Source organism: Manis javanica, chromosome 8 (genome assembly GCF_040802235.1).
Source record: "Manis javanica isolate MJ-LG chromosome 8, MJ_LKY, whole genome shotgun sequence".
Lineage (NCBI taxonomy): Eukaryota > Metazoa > Chordata > Mammalia > Pholidota > Manidae > Manis > Manis javanica.
In genome coordinates this window covers 98,429,720-98,455,285 of record NC_133163.1, presented here as the reverse complement: position 1 = coordinate 98,455,285, position 25,566 = coordinate 98,429,720, and the positions used below count along the sequence as shown (strand labels likewise).

Genomic DNA, 25,566 nt, shown 5'->3' with positions numbered 1-25,566 from the left:
ATTAAAAATTTTAGAGTCTTTCAAAATATTTATTACAACAATAAATTGTTTTAATTTACTATTCTGATATAAATGCTGTAGTCAGAGAGATTATGAGCACAGGGCTTGTGTGGGCTGCTTTCTTTGCCTGACTGAGCCTGGGTACCCCCGGTTGCAAGGAGGATGCTCTCCCTAAACCAGGGGCAGAGCTCTTCTGCCTGTTTGCAAGTTGGCGTGCCAGTGTTTGAGTGGTGATCCATCAGTGGGCCATCACTAACTAAGTGACATCTCTAAAAATAGCACAACTTTATCCTTGAAAATGAAAATGCTTTGGTTTTAAAAACATGTTTCTGTTTCTGATGAATCCAAGGCTTGGATTTGTTTAAAGGCATGCATATTTCCCTTTGCTGGTGGCAGAAAGCAAAATTTTCATGCCTGTGCATGAAGGGCTATTCCATTTAGAGTCTCATGTCATTGACTTAGTTCTCCATTTGTAATACACAACTTGCCCACATTTGGAAAAAATAATTTACTAAAAGAAAGAAAAAACATAGGTTACTAGGTTTCATGCTCTTTCAGAATGCAGTAGTCCCCCGTTATTTGTGGGGATATGTTCAAAGGCCCCCCGAGGATGACTGAAAACATAGATAGTATCCAACCCTCTGTGTACTAATTTTTTCCCATCCATCCATACCTATGATAAAGTTTAATTTATAAATTAGACACAGTAAGAGATTAACAACAATGACTAATTATAAAATAGGACAATTATAATAATATACTGTAATAAAAGTTATGTGAATGTAGTCTCTCTCTCAAAATATCTTACTATACTATACTCACCCTTCTTATGATGATGTGAGATAACACAAATGCCTATGTGATGAGATTAAGTGAGGGGAATGACGTAGGCTTTGTGTTGTGATATAGTGTTAGGGTACTATTGATCTTTGGACTAAATGTCAGAAAGAGGATCATCTGCTTCTGGACCTTGGCTGACAGTGGGTAACTGACCTGCAGAAAGTTAAACCATGGATAAGGGGGGGCCTACCATATGTAAAGTTTCTCTGAAGTGGACACATCACAGTAACCCATGGGCTCTTGGTGGCCTCCTGTCCATCAAAGTTGCCTACGATGTTTCGCATCACAGCACGGACCTCTAGAGAGAAATTTCTGACTATCTGGCCCAGTTGTCTGCCTTGTGCAGAGTCTCCTATGAAGTTCCAGTGACCCAGGTTACTAACCAGGGGTCAGTCATACAGCTAACTGATGGGAGTGTGGGCTTGAATCTAGCCTCCTCACTTCCAGTCCTAGAATGTGGTTGGCGTCATTATTGCCAAGGTTACTTAGTAACAATGTCATTCCTGTTCTCAAAGGAATCAGAATTGTTGGGGGTTCAGTGCAGGAATTTGCATTTTAATAAGATCCTCCATTATTCTTATATATACTACAATTTGTCCTTAAACGAAGCAGCTTGCTTGCCCAGAACAACCTGCCTTCATGTTTTACTCTACTGAGTAAATATCAACAATTTAAAAATGAGCTTCATGGACTTAAGAACATTACTATAGTTTGGGAGGTGAAGCCTCTAATTTACGGAAGGATTGTTTTCCCATAGTGTAAAAATAATAAAATTTGTATTTTAAGGTTGTTGATTTAGTGGCTCAATTGATAATTGTTGGTCAAGTTGAAAAAGATAAATGTGATTCTTTGAATTGAGTCTAATGAAGCTTAAGTTGACATTTAATACATTCACATTTGCTTGTGTTTTTGTAAAAATGTCGAGGGTGAATGTTGAGGGCACTAAAAAAATGGTTGCCTGTTTGGTGGGAAGAACTGAGCAGAGGGTAAGTCAAGGGGAAAGGAGGCTTTTCAGTGAACACTTTCTACGCTTCTTGAGCGTTGAACCTGTGAATGTACTGCCTACTTTGAATTTTAAAATAATGAAAAGGTTTAAAACATTGGCATACACTACAGACTTTAGCAGGTGATTAACCCTGCCTGGGGTAATGAACACATGATCTGGAATCTAGATCTTTCTGCAGCAGAAGGTAATGAACATTTGTAAAGGTCAAGGCCAGGAAGGGAAAGACTGCAGATTAAGCTAATTTTAAGGAAATCACTAATTGGCTTGAAAAGATAAGCCGTAATGATTGCACACGTATACCCATGATTTTAAAAAGCCCCACCCTGACAGGTCATCACTGGTAATTTGGGTGACCTTAGGCAAATCAGTCAATCCTCTTGAGACTTAGTTTTGCCTTCTGTAATAATGATGAAAACTCACAGCTTTTCAATTTGCTATTTCTGAATACATTATTTTATTTAGCTTTTACAGTAATCCTTCAGGGCAGGTAGTATGGTACCATCTCTATTGTCCAGATGAGGAAATTATGCCCCAGAGAGGTGAGTTGGTTTAGGGAAGGGTCACATAGGGGTGCGATATCTAACTTCCACTACTGGATTCTCTTCACTGTGACAGGAAGTGGCATGGATTGGACAATTTTCAAGGTCCCTTCTAGCATTAAAATCCTTGAGCATATGAGCTATTCAGGGCTTAGTCAACTTTGGTTGAAATCTTTTGGGGAAATCCAAAAACAATTGAAATCATGGATCCTCAGTTTTAGGAGCTTGCATTGTAATTAGTAATCAGAACATACCCATATGGAGAAAAGCAAGGAATTCTTACAAATCTAGTACATTCCAAATGCAAATTATAAATATACTAGAAGTTCTCATATGACATAGCACAATCTGTGCACCCAACTGCCAAGAAGGTGGGGAATTTCAATTCCCAGGGAATAACCTTCTGCTCTTTCACCCCTTACATAAATGATAATGATAGCAACTGCTCTTTGAGCACCCACTGGGGTCAGCATTTGTTATGTATTTTCTCATTTAATCTTCACCACAATCCTCTGAGAAAAATATTATTATCCTGCTTTTATAAATAAGGGAAGCAAGACTTAGATTCCTGTGATTTGAATAACTATCTGGTAGGCAGCAGAGCCTGCTCACTGGCCAGGATCCTTTATTGGTTTTAGGTGTGTGAGCCTCACCTCAGGCCTGTTGCATCTTCAGGTTTGTGAAGCCTGTAGAAGGGTTTTGGATAAACATATGTTGTAGAGGAAGCCTAACTGACCAAGGGCAAGATTGGTTTCATACAATGGCAATTTAGATCACCTTTTGTGTGACCATCAGTAAAGAAGGGCCCATGAATTCTGAATTTTTTGCCTGAAAACTCTTTATTATAAGAGCATAGCTTCTGTTACCTCATTTTGCCTCCCACATATATGATTTAGAAATAAACGAACTTACCCTTGCAGGTGATGGATGACTGAAAGCAAATGATCAGCATATTAAGTAATCTGACAGGCTTTTTAGGCTAAAGAACTTACAGTGTTGTGTTCAGTATATTTTGTTCATTATTTCTCTGCTCCTAGATATGAAAATTTTCCTTTATCATCCTCACCTTATGTGCCATCTTTCAGTCTTCTGCATTGCCGGAGTGATCCATTCTGTGCTTGAATGCTGCAGAAACCTCTTGGCAGCTCACAGTCATTTACCCAGTCATTCTGGGAAGTCAGGGGAGTTTACATTGTTTCTTTAGTTCACATGGACACAGGCAAGGTTCATAGCTTGCCTGGGTTGGCAGACAGTGTTTGAGGATTGTAAAAACTGTGCTTTGCCTGAGACCCTGGCTCCTTGCAGAGGTCTGCCTGCCTGTCCGTGGTCTGTGTCCTCGGCAGGCCTTTTAGTGGAGGCAGACTGCTCTAATGAGAGAGTTCTTGGGTTTCAGTCTGGGGGAACCCAGCCTCCACCCGCCAGACTTCCTGGAGAGCTTTCTGCGATGCTGAAAGTGCCTGGGGCCTTGAGGATTGGATCGAGCTCCCTTTCGAAAGGGGTCTCAAAATTCCTCAGACATAATATATCTGTGGCTACAATTTGTTAAGAAAGGAACCAGGCTGTTCCAGCCAATAAATTGTCAAAGGAACACATACCTAAGATAGAGAAAATGGTTTGCAGTACACAGTCCTCTTACTCCCTTTTAATGCTCTGCATTCAATATTTCCAGTAACTAAGTAAAACTTATTTCTAAGCAGACCTCTGGCTTCTGCTCTTTGCATTTATCAAAACCCTTGGGACATATATTGAGTTAGCACAGGCCTTTTTATTCACCTGCTCTCCAGTCTGGACTTCAGATAATCAGCGTTTCTTGTTCCCAGTGTGAATTCAAAAAGCTCTGAAGCAGCTTTCTTTAAGGAAAATCAGGTAAGTTTCTCTATAAGGATATGTACATGCCTTGCTCCACAGCACACTGAGTTAGCACTAACCGGAAAATCAGAGCCATGTAGCACCTATAACTACTCCCACATTATTTCAAAGATCACCATGGCTTTGTAAAAATGAGCTATTAGAAAAGCAGACTCAGCCCACAGGCTTTGCTTCTTTGAAAACACATTTGATGTCCATTCCTACCTAATCTTCTCTCTGAATCTGATCCCTCTGCTATCCATATATCTCTGTTTTTATATTAGTCTATACTGTAACCAGAAATTTTATATGATTTTTTTTTACCTTTTCATGATTCCACCCAACTTAGGTATAGAATTTCCAAAGCTTGTTGTCAGTGTGCCAAAATAGCCTTAACTATCAAAATAACTTTATGCTTTCTTGACTGGGCTATAAGATGACTTAGATAATTTATGCTTCCCTTTACCACACATTAGGGAGTACCTGCTTAGAAAGGGTTTTATATTCTGGCTGGGACTAGATCTAATAATTTAAACCATCCCTCCTGGAATTACCAAGATATCAAAAAACTAAGCTTCATGATAACAGTGTGAAAATGTTCAAAATGATACTCAAGTATTTATAATTTTTTATATTCTGGACTAAATTATGTAGATGAACTGGGGGAAGATATTCTGGGATGGAATAGTTGAGGGAAACCAAGGCATATGCATAGAAATGTGTTGTAGGATCAAAGACTGAGCAATTTAGATGGAGCAAAGAAAATTCAAATAGGGAGGTGGGAAATGGGCTTGGCATAGCTGAGAGAAGTTGGGGGTGCTTTATTATTTATGCCCAGCCTGTTTAAGGGCTCTTTATAAGAAACATTTGAATGAGGAGAAAGTCATTCTGACTTGCAACTTAGCCACTAAAAGGGAAACCTGGTTATTCTGACCTCAAAGCCTCATTCTTGGCAAATGCATCTCCTGGTGGTGGCTTAATTGTATTTTAGGCATAGTGCTCAAGGTGAATGTTAAGTTTTATTTTCAAGTGAGAACCTTGCAAATGCAAACATATCAAGTGATAAGCCAATGTCATAGGGGCCGTCTACAATCAGCTCAGAGCTCCCCCAGCGGAGGAAAGAAGCTGTAGGGGAAAACACATCACCTAGTTCGTTTCCTTAAGCTTTCACATGATCCTTTGCTCCTCTCTTCCCCAACCTGGACCCATCATGCCCAGCCTTCTCAATGAATACTTGGCTTGAACTTAGTTCACTAGACGTTGTCGCTGACACACCCATTGTACTGATGGAATCCTGGCTTGAATGGAGCTTGCTCAGCTGTGCGTTAGACAAACCCTTCTGGCTGACCTGGTTTAAACCTGGCTTTCTTGACGCCACCGCTGGCATGTTCCAAGCTGAAAAAAGACTCTGCTGCCCTTTCCATTGCTCCCCTGGAGGGGAAACCAATTGCCACTTGGCACCAGAGTTTATCAGGCCCGCATCCAGAGTAGTAACATGATTTAGTGAGAAAAGCACTGGACTAGGAGACAGGAAACTTGAGTTTTAGTGCTGGCTCTGCTTTTCAACAGCTGTGTTACCTTGGGCAAATCATTTCCTTGCCTTAGCTCAGTTATTATCATCTGTAAAGGACAGGTAGGATCTTTCTGATCCTAAAAGTCAGGGATTCACGTAGTATTAACAGACTTGAATGGAGATTTTAGTTGCACATGCTCAGCTTCCCACTCACCACACCCCTTCTTTCTGCAAAACTTGGACCTTTGTAGTGTGCACTCACCCCACCTCTTAGTAGGGCTTAGGCCACCTCAACGTCCCTCCTTAACTGGAACAGTCTGCTGCAAAGAAGGGCATCCTAAAAGTTGCTAGGTTGGGGGGCCAAGTGATCCTGCTTAGTAATTTGTCTCTTTTGGATGTCTTCCATTACTTTAAGAAGCTTTTTCTTAAGTTTAGCACTCAATTATCAGCCCCTCTCTATGTGAAGATTTCAAAATATCACTGATAAAAATTATGTACTTGCAATACTTCTAGGTATTTTTATATTTCACCTGAACCTTAGCAACTCTATAAGGAACTGTTATTATCTCTACTTGAAGTATGCAGGAATCAAGGCTCTCTGAGGTCACAGCAGCACAGTGCTAATAATGAGCGGAGCTGGAATTCAGATCAGATTCATCTGTGTCCACAGCTGGAACTCACCCACTATTTTTGCTCTAAGTACCTGCCATTGACATAAGAAGTACCAGGTATTTTGTGCAAGAGATCTCAGGGAATCCCTCTTATTAAGGTCTCAAAAAAAAGATCTCTAACTACACTTCAGATACTTGGAATTTATGCTTTGCCAAGCACTTTTCCACTTAATTTTAAATCCATGGGTATTTCAAGGGGAATTTAACCCATATGTTTCTGTTTCCCTTATACTTAATTCATCAAAGAGGATTGTTTTGTAAACCTTAGGCTCTTCTTAGGAGCACTTTTGAGTTCATATTTGGCGGGCCTTGGTTGGATTTCAAATCTGCCATGGTTGAAGCCTGATTTAAATCCTTATTTCCAACCACTATTAATGGTGGTTTCACCCTGTGAGTGATGGAAATTGAAGGTGAGTTGTGAAGGCTCTTTCAGAACTGCACCAAGATTCCACTGGTACAAAAACCTTTCAGATTAGTAGCTCTCTTTTTACCTAAAGCTTTACACCACTGAGTTGTTAAACTATGCATGGGTCTGTTCTATAAGGGCAAAAACTTAAATTCATGGGTTTACTATGGGAACTCGGCAGATGATATGTTCATTTGGATTGGTGAAGTTGGACAGGCTTTCCCCAAAATAAAGTGTGTAAGTTTGGGCTTTTGAAGTGGGGAAGGGCATTCTGGAATGAGACACCCAGACATGTTCTTGGGTATTACAGACAATGGCATCCCTAGATCTTTGCCCAGCATCTAAATTCATAGATGCTGCATTTTGTCCTGAAATGATGTAGAGCAAAATTGTCTTTGAGAGATAAGATATTTATTGGGATTAGGTATATTATTACCTTGCAAAAGCCTTTTAGCTTATGATCTTCTATTTGGGAAATACTTGAGTTATACAGCTGGTGGAAAGTTTCTTTCAGAGACCACCTGCTTATTATTGTCTTAGCATGTAGATGAGTTGGGTACATTCAGTTCTAATAACCTGCTGAGTTGGATAATTAATTAACTTCACATGAGCTCATCTAAGGAATGTGCATTGTGCATGATCCAAAGGGAAGTAAGAACAGTTTTTGTCCTGGTTGGTATTTGGTTCAACAAGTAGGTATATTGAGTGTCTTCTGTTCTGGCACTTGGGGATAGAAGATGAGAGTTCAGAGATAAACAAGGTACTGTTGCTTCTCCTAGAGAACTTACCACTCAGTAGACTATGACTTTTATGTGTAACACAAGGCCAGATGGTGTGAGTGCCAAACAGGCAATATAAAGGTAGTGCACTATGGGAACTCAGCAGATGATATGTTCATTTGGATTGGTGAAGTTGGACAGGCTTTCCCCAAAATAAAGTGTGTAAGTTTGGGCTCTTGAAGTGGGGAAGGGCATTCTGGAATGAGACACCCAGACATGTTCTTGGGTATTACAGACAATGGCATCCCTAGATCTTTGCCCTGTGTAAATGTGGGGTGAGGTGAGTCTGTAGAGAGGAATCAGAGCTCTAGAAGTTCAACAGGGCTAACGTAGATCAATGCACCTTCCTCAGTAATGAGCAGCCAGAATTAATATGATGGCCTCTAGCTGGGTGCAGATTTTCAGTGCTGGAAGTCTTTAGTCTTGGATAAAGGAGAGAACATGGGAAAGGAGCAAGAAAAGGAACAAGACATGAAGGAACAGTGTTTGAAATTGACATAAAATTAATAAATTCCATATGTAGGTGAAATTAACACATTATATGGCCTTGTGTTTGAATAATGCACAAATGAGGGTCTATTATATCTGATGTGGAAGAAACCAGTCAAATGATGCAACTTGTGTAAAAAGATCTACTCACAATATTATTGTCATAGAACAAGAAGAGCTTCTGTTAGACACAAGATTAACTGTTTTACATACTTTATCCCATCTCAGTCTTACAACACCCTGTCTGTTATTATTCCTACTTATAATAAGAAAACTCAAGATCAGTAAATAATTTCACATGGTCACATAGGTGTATAATGTGTTTCCATCTCAGTTTGCAGATACAGTTCATCTACAGGTATGTGGGTGGCTTAGTCTTTTCTATTTATAATACTTTTTCAATGTAATATATGACACATTTAAAGAATATATGTCACATATTTGTTATTTGCAAAGCTAATGAAAATATACACACCACTCAGCCTAAGCACTAGAGCAATGCCAGTATGTATTTGGGTTTCCCCACCCCATCTCCTGCTTCATTCCATAGAGGTGACACCTCGGTTGTAAATTTTAACAGAGGCATTTTTCAAATGACATAAAAATTGCTTCTGTGTTTTTATGGTTTAGGTTGAATGTATTTATGAAAACAAAATTGGAATAATTTGCCTTTTATGCAAACACTTCAACACTGTACTAAGGGTTTAAATAGAGCTCAAGAGTTAGAAGTTTGAGAAGTAGGATACTGACACTGATACAAACATTGCTTTAATCTTGAGGGTTGTGATTCAATCCTGAGATACAGGAAGACAAAATATGTGACCAAAGATGAGGTATGAAATAGCAGTCAGGGTCTGATTCAAGATCTGAGAGCTCCAAGTTCTAATTCTCTCTCTCACTAATTTGTTTTGTAACAGTGAGAAAATTACTTCACCCCTCTGAGTTTTAATTTACTCTTGTATAAATTGTCTGATCTGTTTGAGATAGGCAAAGTAGTATAGTCAGAAAAGCACAGAGTGTAGAATCAGAAATACCAAAACTGTACTTTTTATTCTGCCACTGAGTCTTTGTATAGCCTTGTGCAAGTTTCTCATCTTAACTCTGAGCCTCAGTTTCTTCTGTAAAGTGCAGGAAAAAAATCTCCCTTGGAGAATTATTGTGAGAATTAGATGATACAGCATGTGTGAAAATAGCCAAGACAATGCTGTACAAATATATGTTTTCTTTTCCTTCTTCTATAAGTTTATTTCTGATTATAAAATAGCAGATTCCAACACTCATCTTATGCATAAACTTTTGAAGAACAACCAGCTCATAATTATGGAATTTCCTGTATTAAAGGGCTAAGCAGTTCTCTCAAATCAGACTTGTCATCAGAAGACTTTCCAAGGACTGGATGAATCTTTTCGAATTAAAAACAACATCTGGGATTTTAAAAAGACAAACCAGAGAATAGTTGCTCTCACATTCACGAGAGTTGAGGGAAGAGAGTTGAGGAAGAACAGCGTAAATGAAGTCCGTTTACCGCCCTTTCCTTCCCCTTCTCTGACCTACAACAATAGATTTGAAAGCTGACTTTATTTTTATTGGTTGTATAGACCATTTGTGTCTGCAGAAAGTATCAGTACCATCACCCTATTTCAAGACTGAGTAACCTGTGTGTGAAAGCAGTGCCTTCCAGACTTTCCCTGCCCACAGAGCACCTTGGCACTTAGATTGTTCTTGCTTCCTTTTCAGTACATTCTTATTGACATATAGTTTGAAATTGCCACTGTTTGGGAATAGCTCCAGAATTCCATTAGTTCCAGATGTTCACTGTATTTGTTTATATTTTTGTGATTGTTATGGTAACAAATCAAATATATATAACAATTGGGAATCTGGGGGAAGGAGAGTGGTCTTTATTTTCAGTTAAGAGTAGTAGATGGGGCATGTCACATTAAAGAATATCTCATCTCTTTAAAAAGTAAAGAAACAGGGACATCAAGGCATTATTGAGATTATTTTTTTTAATTGAATGTATTTTACAAGTGAAGGCTGGAAGTAACTCTTGTGATGGTGATGCATATGACCATTTCTATGTTGATTAATTAAAAAAATGTGTGTACATCAGAGAGCAGACTATTAAGGCAGGTTAGCAGAGGCTAGCATGTCTCAACATTAGACACCTTTTCCAATCTCCAGGAAGGAAAATTAAGTTGATTTTTAGAATATGAGCTCATGAAGGAGCATTATCTGGAATTCTCTTTTGAACTTAGGTGATGTTTGCTTATGCCCTAGACCTGCTTTGCTCAGTGTTTCTGTTCTCACTCTTTAAAGTACATGCTACATAAAAATTCCAGAAATGCAGTATCTTACTCTTGGATCATTCACTCATATATATGTCAAGTGATAAAAATATCCATATACTGGCTTCTCAATTAGGAATGAACGTGGACGACGTAATAGAAAACTCAACCACAGTAGCTTAAACAAGTAGGCGTTAGTTTTTCTTATGTCACAAATGAATTGGGAGGTATCAGAAATGTCATCAGGGACAGAGGCTCTTCTTTTTTTCTGCTTTAACATCCTCAGTGCATGGGCTTTTGTCCTCATGATTGCAAGTTGGCGGATGGACTTCCAGGCATTATATCTTTCTAGAAGGGTGAAGGGGATAAAGACAAGGGGGTGCCCCGGATGGGTGTGTCTCATTTTATAAGAGGTGAAAGCTTTCCTTGACTCTTCACTTCACTCTGTAGGCTTCTGCTTCCTTCTATTTACCAGATCAGGGAACATGTCCTCTGCTAGCTGGAAGGTGGCTAAGGAGAAAGGGAGTGTAGAGGGGGGTGGATTAGATGCCCATCTGTACCTTTCAGCCTGCCTAGAACAAGGGCTCCAGGATCTGTGTGGCTTGGACTTGATTTGTATACCAGCCTTACTTTTACTCTATTTTGCAAATTCCAACTATTGTTCTCAAGAGGGCCAAGCCAGAGAGCAGAAATGACTTGGTACAAAGCTTAGCTCTGCAGTACACATTAAAAAGTATATGTCCTGTCATTTTTAAGTTAGTGGCATTATCTGTTTTTCAGAATAGCACATGACATCAGTAATCTATAATCATGGTATGTATGGGAGAAAGGATAAATAGAAGAATTAGTAACTGTGGTAGTTATTTTATGTCCGTGGTTCCATTTACTACTCATGCAATCCCAGGAGGTAGAGGAAACTGATGTGAAGGTAACTGCTCACTGCCACTTTGACAATGAGAGTTTTAGGATTCAAATCAAATGCAATAGATTCAGGGTGTAATAAGTAGTAAACACCAAAGGGCTGAGCAAAGGGAATGAATAGTGCAAACAATTATGGATTTAGACTAACTTGGAAGATATGTAATTTTTCATATTCATTCATTCATAAGTATTTGAGTGCTTATTATGGACCCACAAACTATTCTAGGCCCTGGGTGATTCAAAGTTTAATGAGATAAAATACCTATCCTCAAGGCTCACAGTCTAATGAAAGCCAATCATATAAATCAGTGATTGCTGTGGAGTTTAATTAGTTTCACAAAGGAAAAGGAGGCAAGTGGAGAGGGAAGATTTCTGGAGGAGGAATTTGCTGGAAATTAGGGGAGGAAGGGCATTCAAGGCAGATGGAACAGCATTTGCAGAGACATGCATATTGAGCATCTCATGAGTCGAGGAACAGCAGCCTACTCAGTGTTGCTGGAGAGGGACTGCACTTAGGACTCCAAGAGACGAAGCTGGGTAGGATGATTGTGCCTTTTGTTCTAACTCAGTTAAGTTCACTCCTGCAGAGTTAGAGGAGATGGGGTCCATAGTAAAGCAGTGACAGTTGGGTTACAGATGATGGGGGACTAAGAAGCTGTCTGATGGTCAACTGTACCCTCCCAGTTTGTGGGCTGCATGATGTGGGCTGTGGTGATGCCCTCCATCAAATCTGGGAGAAGCAAGTCTGGTAGAAAAACGAGCTTCTATCAGACACATCTTTCTACTCACTGTCCTCCTTGGGCTATGGAAATGACCCTCTCCCCCTAATCTGGCTGCTGTTGTTCTGACACAGACCAGCTGAAGGGCTACCAGGGCTTCTGAATGCCTCATGGCTTGGCCACTTAGAGTCTTGTTAGACAGGTTGAGTGTCTGACTCAAGATGCACAGCAAATTGGTTGCTGAGTTGATATCAGAAAGTATGGCCTCCTGGCTTTTCAGGCCTACTGCCTTTCAGTGCTATTGTATTCTGCCTAAATATTGAAGTGAAATCATCAATAAAGGCCTGCTGCCATTTGGGGGAAAATCAGCTAGAAATTTGTGTGTTAGTAAGAGTTAGCTACCAATTTACATATGGCTGTGAAAACTCCTGCAAATTTCTCTGTTTCTCTGTGCCTTGTCTTGAGTTACAGTTGAGATAAGAGGATGAGCTGCTGAAAATGCTTTTGTTACTGACAGGGTGGAGTTTTGTATTTTCACTTATCTTTGAGAATGAAAAGTTTTATCTTTTATACAAGTCTTTCTGGTAAACTCGAACAAGTTACCAAGAAGTGCCATACTCTTGTTGATAACTTATTATTAATTATAGTGCAGTGCTTTTTTGAGCCATGAATACTTGTAGGAATCTGCAGAAAACTGCAGACTCTCTTCCTCCAAAAAGGTACAAATGCAGTTTCCAGTTGGTTGTAATGAAACTAGCTTAGGCAGAAAGGGAGGTTTATTATAAGGAATGCGGGGTGTCCCAGGAACTCAAAGGCAATGATACAGGCAGGGCTTTATCTAGAGCTGGAAGCAGGAATCAGCTGCTCTCTCCACCTTTCCCTGGGGCCTGCAAGGTCTCTGTCCTTGACCCTCCCTGTAGACACTGCTCCTCCCCCATGCACATGGCCTGCTCTCTGCTTCTTCAAAGACACACAGGCCCATGGCTTCCAAGGTAACATCGTCTGAGGTTCCAGCCACCTGCAAAGATGAAGACCAGTGTTTCTCAATCCCGGTTCCAAATGTCTGGAAGAGAACATGTGATTGCCTCACTTTGATCTGGCACTCGGATACCAGGTCCACTTTACTGTGTCCAGAACTATCATATTGGAACATGATTTCTGTGCAATTTTTCAGGGCATCTTTGGAGTTCCAACTGTGAACCTCAGTGTAAGAACCTTGGACTAGAGAAATCTGAATGCTGATAGCCCAGCAGCACTACCTTTTAGCTGTAGAACTTCTGCAGAAACACCACATCTGCATCTGAGTAGAGGCTGTTTGCATGAACATAGAGCCTTAGAACACTTGCCCCACTCAGTTGTGAATTTTGAATATTAGTAGTTAAATCCTGGAATGGCGAATATGATGTCGATTGAATTATAACACCCTCCACAGTCGTTGATATTATATTCCTAACTTTTACCCTTAAAGGTTTGGAAATTCAATTTTAATTATTGTTAACATGCTTTGGAAATATCCAAGGGAATACAGTATAGACCTGTTCTGACATAAAGAGAGCCAAAATCCGGCTCGGGTTTTTTTTAGTTCCACAGTTGGAGAAAATTGTGGTGTTTGGCTTGCCTCTTGGGGCATGTTAAACCACTTTTAATGCTGTCTTATTATTTTCTAACCATATGCACTTTCCACACATATCTAACTAGCTGCCTCAGATGAAACCCCAATGTCTGGCCAAGCTGATGTAAATCTTTAGTAAGTGCTAAGAGAGAACAGAGTAACACAGCGCTCCTTCAGCGGTCAGACAGTACACGATTTAAAACTTGTAGACCTCATAGTCTCAGGAGCAGCTTTAGTTTCTTTTTCCAGTTTTATAGAATGAAAATTTCTCAGCCATACACTGGTCTTCCACTGGCTGCAGTAGGCAAAATTTAGGGAAACTATATTGGCCTATATAGTATATCTTTCAGGGTTCCCAAACGCGATTCCAGTGTGTGGGGGGGTCCCCACACCAACAAGCAATTCTCAGAAAGTTCTCAGTTCTACAAGACTGCCCACACCCCTACTTCAGAGGCTGGTCCCAAACCCTAGGCTGTTACCTGTGCTTCTGAACTACCAGCTGCAGATCGAAGACTTCAGGGACCTTCTCCTTAGGTTCAATTTATTTGCCAGAGTGCTCACAGAACTCAGGGAAACACAGTTACCAGTTTATTAAAGGATATGATAAAGGATACAAATCACTAGCCACATGAAAAGAGACATAGGGTGCGGTCCTGAACGGAGGAGCTCTGTCCTCAGGGAGCTTGGGACCCAGCCCAGGGGCACTGGATGCATCCTGGTTCCCCAAAGGGTGGGTGCTCTATGAAAAAGAGGGCCAAAAAACGACTCAGTTTTTGTGGAGGCTTCATTACATAGTCATGATTGACGGAGTCACTGGCCATTGGCCAGTTCAGCCTCCAGCCCCTCTCCCCTCCCCAGAGGTCAGGGGGTGGGACTGAAAGTTCCAGTCCTCTAACCACTTGGTCCGCCCTCCTGGTAGAAGCTCCTGCCCTTGGGTGGGGTCCAGAAGTCAGGGTCATTCATAGCAAGACACCTGTTTCACCTTTGTGACTTCGAAGCATTTTGAGGAACTGTGGCTGAAGACCAAATATATCCGAGAAATATATTTTGATGATTTAATAACCAAATATGTACTTCTCATAAATCATTATAGTGCAGGATAGTGTTAATATTAAGCTCTTGAGATCATTTACCTGGGATACCTGGGACATAATTATTACTTGCAAAGAGCATGGTACATATTTGTGTAACTGCTATTCTATGCTGTGAAAATAGTTGTCACATACAATACATACAAGTGTCCCAAAACATCAAAATCTGTCTGTTACCAGTGAAGCTGCCAAGAGGGCACTATGACTGTCCAACTGAGGATGCATTCTCGGTCCACGTGGTAGGTCTTAAAAATGGATGACTGTAAGGTGCTAGTAAAAGTGCAGTTGTGAGGTTCTAATGCTTTTAGTCCTTGGTCTCTCAGAAAATCGACCTTCTGCCATGTTTTGATACCTGAGCAGGCACGATTTTTGTCAGGCATCCTCTTTGGCTGATCATAAACGTCTATGATTGGGTCGGTATTGTTGCCATGCCCTTAGCTTCTGTGCCTGCCTTCTGCACAGTTCACTCACATGTTCTGAGTAATGCTGTACGTTCTTCCAACTTGTCTTTCTTCAGTTGAGTTCATTGCCAGACCCCAGGCCAGAAGCAGACTCAAGAATTTTTCATTCATCAGGTGTTTTCTTCCAAAGACACATTCTGAGAATAGGAGGGTCACCTTAAGAACTACTCGATAGTATATTAGCTTAGGTCTGGTGTGTGTGTGTGTGTGTGTGTGTGTGTATGAGAGAGAGAGAGAGGGAGAGAGAGAGAGACTGGGAGAGAGAGAGAGAGAGAGATGAGCACCCTATAACATACCCATAAGTAAAAAAATGCTCGGTAAAAAGCCATTTCTAGAAATAACACTTTCCAAACAATGTATCTAAACTATCTCACTGTCATTTGTCTATCTTCATACTACAGAAAGTCCATATTTATATGAGGCACTTCTTGGTTGTAGTTAAATGTCTGAACTTTTGTTCTTGCTTTTAAGTTTTTCACCAGATCTCTGAGAACTGATAGTATCACTGGAATGTGGTATGTGTCTGTTTCCTGTAGAATGAACTTGGGGCTGGCAGCAAGAGTGCCAGTGGTCTTGGATTCCATTACCCTGTCATTTTATAGAAGCAGCAGTGAAGTTCCTCTGGAGGAAATCCCACCCACAACGCCAGGATTCCATCACATACTGTTCGTCTGAGCCATGTGTCCTTAACACTCGGTTTCTGTGAGAATTGGCCAAACATATTTGAACTAAGAATTTCAACTATAGAGTTTATATATAAATATCTGAATGTGGTACCTCTAAATGCCTGCTCATAAAGAGGAAGGGAAGGACAAGAAATTTAGTGAAGAAGCTAAAACACACAGACCAAGATATAATTTCATGACATACAGGTTTGGTTTGGTTTTGACAAGATCAAGATTGATAGGTAATGTGCATTATTTTGTGCAGAGCCAGCCTCCTCAGTTCAAATCACCTGTGCCATCTGAGGGTACCTGATTGTGAAAGCGTGAAGAATTTCTATCCTGATTGTTGGTAGGCAGAGCCGAGGCCTCCTCCCTCAGTCACCATCTCAGTGAATGGCTGGCCATACATCCAGCTCCCGAAGTCAGAGCAGGAGTCGCCCTCGTCTCTCAGTTTCCCTCGCCCTTTGCGTCCAGTCCATCTTCGGTGTTGGTTCTTCCCCCAAGGATGCCCCACGTGCCAGCTGCATTTCTGCACAACCACCCTTGTCTAGCCTCCATCTTTGTTCACCTCAGATCCTTCAGGAGCCTCCTTGAAAGCCTTCCTCTTCCACTATTGAACCTCTAAGCCATGCACTTTAAAAATAACATATCATGTTTTCAGTGGCTTCCTGTTGAACTTAGAGCCAAATCCAAACTTCCTACTGTGGCCTGGAATGTGCTGCGTAATCCAGTCCCTGCCTGATGTTCCAGCCTCATGGCATGTCCTTCCCCCTTGCTCTCTAAGCTCTGGTCATAGTGGCCTTCTCTTGTTACTGGAGAAGCCAGGTCATCTCCCAGCTCAAAGCGACTGTTCTTGCTATCTCTTAAACCTGAAAAGCACTTACTCTCACTTTGCACCACTGGCTTGTTCTCATCATTTAGCCTCAGGCTAAATGTCACCTCCTCCAAGAAGTCTTCCCTGGTAACTCTTACCATCTAGGTATCCCCTATTTATCTATCTTAACAGCATGCTTAATTTCATTTGTAGATTGAATCACAACCTCAAATCTAAAATAATTATTAATGTATTTACCTATTTATTGACTACATCTTCTATCATACTGTAGACTTCATGTGGTCAGGGACTTTATCTTATGCTGCTACCCGACACAGCACAGTAGCTCAATAAATATTTGTTGAATAAGTAAAGAAACCCATTCCTCCCCCCCCCCAAATGTCTGATAACCACCATTCTACTATCTGTCTCTGATTTTGCCTAGTCTAGATACCTTATATTAGTGGAACTTGCAGTTTTACTGCCCCTTTACTAACATAGGCATTAACCCTCTATATATGAAAATTGCATTTATAGTAACTTTTAAATTTTAACGAGGGAGAAGGGGATTGTGGGGTATCATGATTAGTGCACATGGTTTGTGTGGGGTCACAGGGAAGACAGTGTAGCACAGAGAAGGCAAGTAGGGACTCTGTGGCCATCTTACTACATTGATGGACAGTGACTGCAATGTGGTATGGGGGGACTCGATAATAAGGGTGAATGTAATAACAACATTGTTTTTCTTGTGAAACCTTAAGAGTGTATATCAATGATACCTTAATAAAAAAGTATGTATATACCAGTTGATGTAAGAATGTGTTGGCCCTGGAAATGTTGACATTTGATATCATTGCTCATAGAGCCCTTTACTGTTATGTCATTAATCTTGCTTTTGGATTGTAGAGAATGTTTTGTACTTGGTGGCTTTGAAGAAAATATAAAAGAACAAATAAATCAAATTGTTATATAATACTATTGTTTTTGTCTTGGTGTTCAATAACTGATGCTCTGTGGTGAAACTGCAGTTTGGTTTAACGTGGCACTCACACAAGCCATTTTAAAAGTGAATAAACCAGGGCCAGCTGGTTCATTAAAGGGCAATTTGCAGACCATTAACAATGAAGACACTCTCTATGATTTTACTGTCTCATGGTAAATGTATCACCAAAACGAGAATTTGATTTCTATCTGCTCCCATCCATTTTTTTCCCTAAGAGGTTGTTTAGGGAGAACTTTGGGAGAAATGAAAATCAGTAATGACTTGTAGGCCATGCAGTGAGGGAGCAAAGAAAGTCAGGTAAATGATTATTCAGAAATGAGATATTCTTTTCCCTGAACAAGATTGCTTACTGCTTTCTTCATCATGAAGCAGAATAAAACGTGGTAACAATTTTCTGTAGCTGAATTGCTGACACACATAATTGGGTCTCACAGAATTATGGCCTGGATTTGGTGAATTGCATAGTCTGCATGTTAAATTGAAAGGTGTATAACAAATCACCTTGTTTCTGGAGTTTTGAATATTTATATTAAAACTCATAATGGTAATACTTTTATGAATTAGAGAAGTTCAAAGGCATGGAAAATATCAACATGCAAATCATTTTGTGCTTTTTCCTACCTATGCTTTATTTCTCAAATGCTTTTAAAAAAAAAGTCATCACAATTAAACCATACCTCAGATCCAGTTGCTTAAGATAAAATTTTGCATAATGCAGTTTAGTACATTTTGCCAAAAGGTCATATTCTTTAAATGATATTGTGAAGATACTGTATTCAGTACGTAATCTTATGTGTAGTATTTTAGAGAAATGCATGGGTTGGAAAGTATATTTGAAATTTATTATGTCAGTTGAAAAAAATACATTGCTTGAATGAAATAGGAGAAGTAATATTGCATAATAAAAGTAGCCCAGGAAGGAATTCCCACCCCCTGCTAGAATTCTTATTATGGAAAATCTCAAACCTACATTAAAGTTGAAATAATAATCTATAGTATACCCATATAACTTCCATTTATAATATTTATTAACATTTTTCCACTCATATACAAAATACTCTCTTGTGTATACATTAATGTGTGTGTATATACATAAACATACATTTCTATATAATATGTATATTATATATTACATAGCATTATATAATATACATTATATATGTATATATATGTTTATATATAATTACATATTTGTATGTATGTACATATATATATATACTTGTTATCTGTTTGTTTTGCCTTATCGTTTGAAAATTACATACATTTCACTGCTAAACAAGGACCTTCTCATATATAACCATAATACAATGATCACACCTGAGAAAACAATGCCACAGATTCATGGGAATTATCCAGCCCATATAAAATTTTCTCAGTTGTCTCTTTTTGAAACAGTATCCAATTAAGGTTTGGTTATTATGTCTTTCTAGTCTAAAATAATCCCTTTTCTTTTTATTTTTTTTAGGGGTGTGTGTGTCATTTGCTTTTGAAAAGTTCAGGACAGTTGTCTTTAAAAATCACTCATTCTGGGTTTTCTGATTATTTCCTCATGCTATCATTTATTCTATTGCTCTACCCCTGTACGCCCTCTCAGCTGGAAGTGAGGTCTGGAAAGTTGATTTGATTAAGGTTTTACTGTTTTCTGCATAAAATTCATAGATGATGGTCAGAACTTTATATTTCATTAAATCAGGAACCATGGAAGGATTGCAAAGTGGTCTGTGATTGTGCAATTCTCGAAGAAATTAAGAATTGCCTTTTGGTGTTATGCTCAAGTTTGATCTGTGTGTTTGGAACCCGGTTAGAGAATTCCCCTGGAATTTCTCTCGGGTCCCTGCTTGAGGACTGGGCGAGGAAGCTGAGCATGGGAGTTCATAGTACTGGAGTGATATCCTGTATATAATGTGCTTTGTCACGCTGGGAGGGAGGAGCTTGGGAGCTTGTATCCAGTTGACTGTGAGCACGGTGGAGTGGTAGGTGGTCATCCTTCTTCACTTCTTATTTGTTGTTTGGTTTAGGGAGTTTGTGGTTAGTATAATTAATAAAGAACTTAATACTGTGTCATATGACTGGTCAACACTATGGAAATGAATACTATTTTTCCATGGTTAGAATGTTAGTCCTGACTGAGAGTTACTGGGTTATGTCAAGTGACAGTGATCCCAGTTTATGGGCTCTCTCACATTCCTAAGGTTAGACAAACAGGTAAGTGGTCAGGTATCTTGCATATACCTCCAATTAATAACAGAACATAAACACTCCTCAACAAGGTTTTTTAAAAAGAGAGGCAGACACATACAAGTGAGAATACTAGAAGACAGAATCACTTTGGGGGGATTTTGCAAAATATGAATGCCCAGGCCCCAGGCCACATCAACAGAATCAGATTCCGAGGGCGAGGCCTGTTGGGGAATAGAGTGAGGCCCAGGCATCAGGATTTTGCAAAACTTCCTCAGGTAATTTGGCTATGTCCTAAGGTTAAGAATGATTGGAATAAGAAGAAACAGCAAGAGTTATGAGACTTACTATGACCATGGAACTTGGCCTTAATTTTCCTCAGACTGAAAGTTACTCGGAACTCCTTCCTTGGATGGTTGTATTGAAATTCCACACATTAGGAGCCTGAGGTGTAGGCTGCAGGAGCCAGGTCAACCTACATGCAAAGGAGAAGCATGCTGTGACCCTCTCTATCCTAGATAAATTGATATCTCATTCCTTTATTTGTAATTTTTATGAAAAGAAGGATTTAAAATAATTGGAGCCTAGTGCCAAGATTATATCCTTGTGCCTTCCCTGGAGTTTGTGGTTTAGCAACTGGGCAGGAGTGGCAAGGCTTCATTGTACCACAGAATATTCTTTCCCTGTAAATGATGCATTTGCTTCAGTGTGAAGTCTGGTAACAAAGTGAAATAGTGCTGTAGGTCTCAGCATTCTGAACTGTAGAGCCGGGAAAGACCTGGGGATCAGAGGCTGCAGACACATGTTAGTTAGATCCCATGTCTTGAGGCCAAATCTGTTGGGACTGGGGAACAATCTTTGAGCCTAACCACTCAGAATGGGAACACAGAGATGCAGAATTTCCCATGAACTAACCACACTAGAGTAAGCCAGTTAAAAACAATTAAATTGCATTTTAATTTCGGAAAGGCTTGGCCTGTTGCCCAAGTTCATGGAGGTTTTATAGGGAAGTGATTGTACAGCAATTTGCAAACAGAGTATTTTTATTACTATATCATAGTTGCATTAAGAATAATGATTTACATTGAGGGAATGAGTCCACATTACCCAGCTATTGAATTAGGCACATTCCCTGTCTAGTGCTGGAACTACTTGAAGAAAAGAGTATGTAAATTTAGCCTAGTATCTTGTAAGTGCTATGGGAATAATTGTAAATAGTTGGATTATTAGTAAGAAATTGGGAGTATGGACAGATTTTTTCTGTGATTGGAGTATTGGACTAAAAACAGTAAAACATTGGCAATCTAAATGAAGCACAGGACAAAAAGCACCTGCTGACAAATCAGAATGACATTTGAAAACCATGTCAATACAGCATGTACCTTCTAAGAGACTTTTAGGCCCAATTCTTTTTAATCCAGATTATGCTTCTCCCTCTGCAATCAGCAATTTTTCTTAAAAATATGGCTCTACAAATATATTTATGTCCACTTACTAATCTTCAACGGTCAAATGGGCTAGTTCTTTGTAGTGTTAAGGATCTAGCATGGAAATGTGTTAAGTCCATCGATCCTCTTATGCATACTCAAACTGTGTGCCAAATATCCATATGTTTAATAAAGATGGGTCCTAAGGGCTCTAGAGGTGCCTAATGAATATTGTCAGAATAAACAAGTGCCCTTTCTATTCCATGTGTTTCATATTGATGAGCACAGAAGTGTTTGACCCTGGAAAAGTCTTAAGGGTTATTTTTCTCTTTATGAAAACCTTCCAACAAGGAATTCCTGTCTGAAGTCATGAATCAACGTTAGACAGAATAAAATTTCCTAGTATTTTTGTAGTGTGCTTTGAGTTTACTGGTGTCATTTATAAAACACTTTATTTGCACCTACCCTGAGTGTTTGAAATCCTCATATTTAAGATAATTCCATAGGATATCTTGGCAAAATGAGGAGGAAAACTAATCCAAGTCCTGTTGAAGAGAGGATTGTAAATTAAAACTCATGTTCCATTATGTTTTTTTAAATATTGAAAATGACATGCCAACATGAATCTGATTAAAGCATTTGCACTTATCTCAGTAAATTAAGAGGTAAAAAAACCCACCCAAATTTCCTCCCTTGTTGCCTAATATAGAAAGTTTTGTTTATTTTTTAAATGAAAGATTATATTGCTGTTATTTTTCTAGTCTCAGAAATAAGATGTGTGTAGTCATAAAAATCTTGATAGCTTTTGAATGAGATTAAACATTTTTCATCCTAAAAGGAATTCATTAGTACTATATACTGAATGTTGTGTGTAATAATGAATTGGAAACAATTTAAATGACACACAGTAAGAAAATGATTGACAGAACTGTATTATAACTAGATGGAAAATTATGTAGCAATTAAAAAAAATAAAATTTAGAACAGTGTTTATGTGGGAAAATGCTTTTGGCAATGTTAAGTGAAAAACAGCAGGATTCAACATTGTATAATTAGTATAACTCCTATTTTGTACATGTATATAAAATTATTTAAAATAATATAACCAGTATATTATCAAGGGTTTCTTCAAGTGCAATTACATGTGATTTTCATTTTCTTATTTATATGTTACTGCCTTTTCCTAATTCTATAAAATGTTTGTTTATGCTAAATCAGAAAAATATATTTTAAAATATTAAATAGAAAAGAAACACTAGGTATCAGAGAAATATTTATTCAATAGCCTATAGGAAATATTTGGAAGAATTGAGGCAAAGAAAGAACAATGCCTTCAGCATACACTTTGTCCATGTAGTTAGTGTGTTTAAGAGCGATTTTGTTCTGCCATGGCACTGAATGACTTTTTCTTTATTAATAGAATGAAATAAGGGCAGAAATTTTATTCAACAGCTCGAGCATTTAATTTTTATATTCTTGTTTGAGCTCAGTATCTATGGAAAAAGGTAGCATATTTTGAATACATCTGGCATATTGTGAAGAATTAAATGTTAAAATATACCTGGAATTTGATTATACAAAAGTAAAAAAAAAATCAGTAGGGTAAAAAAAAAGCATAAACTAAGTAAAAAAACAAATAATAAACTGAGAAAGTGTCAGGAGATAGGGCTGGAAAGATGGGCAGGGCCAGAGTATGTAAAGATTTCATGGGGGAAAATGTCTAAGGTTAGTCTTTTGGAAAGCTAAGGCTGCTAGCATTTACATACCACCCACAATTCTTGGCCTTTTACATATCCCATATTAGTATTTACTTAATATTTTTCTTTAAATTGAATTAAGAGGATTTTTATTGATCCTTATCAGGCAAACATCTGTGAATTCATGAATCTGGTATATTTATACTTGCCAATGAAAATATATTAAATTAAGTATAATTTAAAATTATACTTAAAATTAGTACAATTAGTTAAATATATTTTTAAAGTTTAAATTAATGCAGCTGACCCTTGAACACCATAGGTGTTAGGCGTGCCAACCCACCACAGAGTTGAAAATCTACATGTAACTTGGCCCAAAAACTTAATTACTACTAATAGTCTACTGTTGACCAGGATCCTTACTGATAACATGAATGGTTGGATAACACAATTGTGTATTTACAAGTATTATATACTATATTCTTACAATAGAGTAAGTTAGAGAAAAGAAAATGTTCTCCTTTCAAGTTTTTTCAAACTGTCACAGAGCTCCAAAACGTTTTCCAGTATATTCACTGAACAAAATCCACACGTAAGTGGCTTTGGCCCTCTGTGCTTGCTGCATCTTAACCTTTCTTGCTTGTTGGCTGCTGAATCCAGACAGACTTTCTCCCCTGAGCAAAAAAAAACCCTAAACAAATAAACAAACAAATAAACAAACACAGAGGCAGGTTTTGTATCCAGTGAGACTACTTGGGAATTCTCCTGTGGTCTTAGCATGTCCCTGTTTGCTATAAGGTGGTCCTTTTGCCCAGGGGTTGCAGTGATTTCAGACCAGTGTCTTCTCTCTTCCTGTTAAATACCTGATGTCTTTATATGGGTAAATGGTTTTTATGCTTTATTGCTTGATTGTTTCTTGTGTTTGAAATAAGATGGACCCAATCCAAAAGAAACAGGTAACTATTTTTTTTGTTCAAGGAACTACCAGGAGGAAGGTCTAATGATTTGTCTCACTGAAAGTTTTAAAATTTCTCCAGCCTGAATAAGACTAGACTGTAAGTCCTGTGAGGGTGGGTATTTGGTCTCTTTTAATCACTGAAATACCTAAATCAAGCAAAGGGGCTGATTTACAGTAGGCACCAATGCATTTTCTTATATGAATGAACATGTGGTATATTATTATGTTCTATGTGTACAGCACATCACAGTTGCAAAGTATTTTCCTTTGGCTCATGTGATCTTCACAACAGCATCTTCAAAGTGGTTGGGAACTGGTGTTTTTATCTCCACTCTTTAGGAGGAAAATGGAGTTCAGAGGTAGAGTGTCTGCCTAAAGCTTCACAAGGAGTTGGGGATGTGTGGTTCTGTTCCTGAAGACCACTTCCCAGCCTGGAGTCAAGCAAGATTGGGGCACACCTGTTCTTCGGCCTGATGGTTCCTGCTTTTCTGGACTTACATGGAATTCTCCTTCTTTATTTCCAGATTACAGGACAGGCCCATGTTTTACTGTGATCAGCAACCAGATGTGCCAGGGACAGCTCAGTGGGATTGTCTGCACAAAAACGCTTTGCTGTGCCACAGTCGGCCGAGCCTGGGGCCACCCCTGTGAGATGTGCCCTGCCCAGCCTCACCCCTGTCGCCGTGGCTTCATACCAAACATCCGCACAGGAGCATGTCAAGGTAAATCTCAGGCGGGTGGAATTATTAATGGGTTCATCTTATTTACTCTGGAGAGCCATTCCCCAATGAAGTTGGAGAGAATGGAAAAGCAGTGTCAGAGACATAACTTCACGATTTTGCTGACGCCATATCCAGCTCAAGCATTAGGAGCATGGTTCAAGAGAGAGCAGCTGGTTTCTAGACTTTTCTTTGCCAGTAGTTCCCACCTCTGACCCCAGAGGTGTTCCCATGGAGTGGTATAATTCCGCTTACAGTAGTGCTGCAAATTAGACCAGTGTTGTGTATACAAGCACAAAGCAAAATCTGTGAACAATGTAGTTTGCTTAATTTTTTTTCCTTCATTAGAAATTGTTGAAGTTCCTCTGTCTCATGTGTTGTACTTAGATGACCTGAAGAAAATTATTCCTCTTTCCATTTTACATGCTATATTATGCTTTTTTTTTTTTACAAGTCAGAAATAAATTAGGATTTGTTTCACAGTTTTAAATATCCCCAGATGTCGCCTGCTTGCTTCTTCTCCTGCCTCCCATAGAAGCCCTAAGTCTGGTTTTGGCTTTTACTCCTGTTCTTCCAGCTGTACAAATTCTTTTATTGTCTGGATGTCTGGCAAGAAACAGGAGGAAGTGAACAGAGGCAGTTCCGCACTAAACTGATGGGATTGAAAACTCCCAGGCTGTATCTGTTTCCTCTAGACATCTTTAGTGCTTTTTCAGTGCTTTTGGATTTTTGGGGTTTTCTTTCCTAAAATTCAGGATAGGCTTTTTTGAGGCAAATAGATACTAATTTGGTTTTTTTTTTGTTCTGTATGTTAATTATAAGGCTAATAGACAATAAAACAGAATGTGAGCTTAATCCCACAGTTCTGGGGGTCTCCATTAAATAATACTTGCATAAATTACACTTGTGATAACCACTGTTG

At 39.0% G+C, this 25,566-nt stretch overlaps 1 protein-coding gene across 4 annotated transcripts in view; it reads left to right on the top strand.

The window, feature by feature from the left end:
- FBN1 (fibrillin 1) overlaps window positions 1-25,566 on the top strand; it is a 236,413-nt gene that overhangs the window by 90,876 nt on the left and 119,971 nt on the right. For all 4 annotated transcript variants that reach the window (XM_073211771.1, XM_073211772.1, XM_017680284.3 and 1 more), the window contains one exon: window positions 24,450-24,647. In XM_073211771.1, coding sequence (XP_073067872.1) covers window positions 24,450-24,647 — 198 coding nt within the window. The remainder of the gene's footprint in view (window positions 1-24,449; window positions 24,648-25,566) is intronic.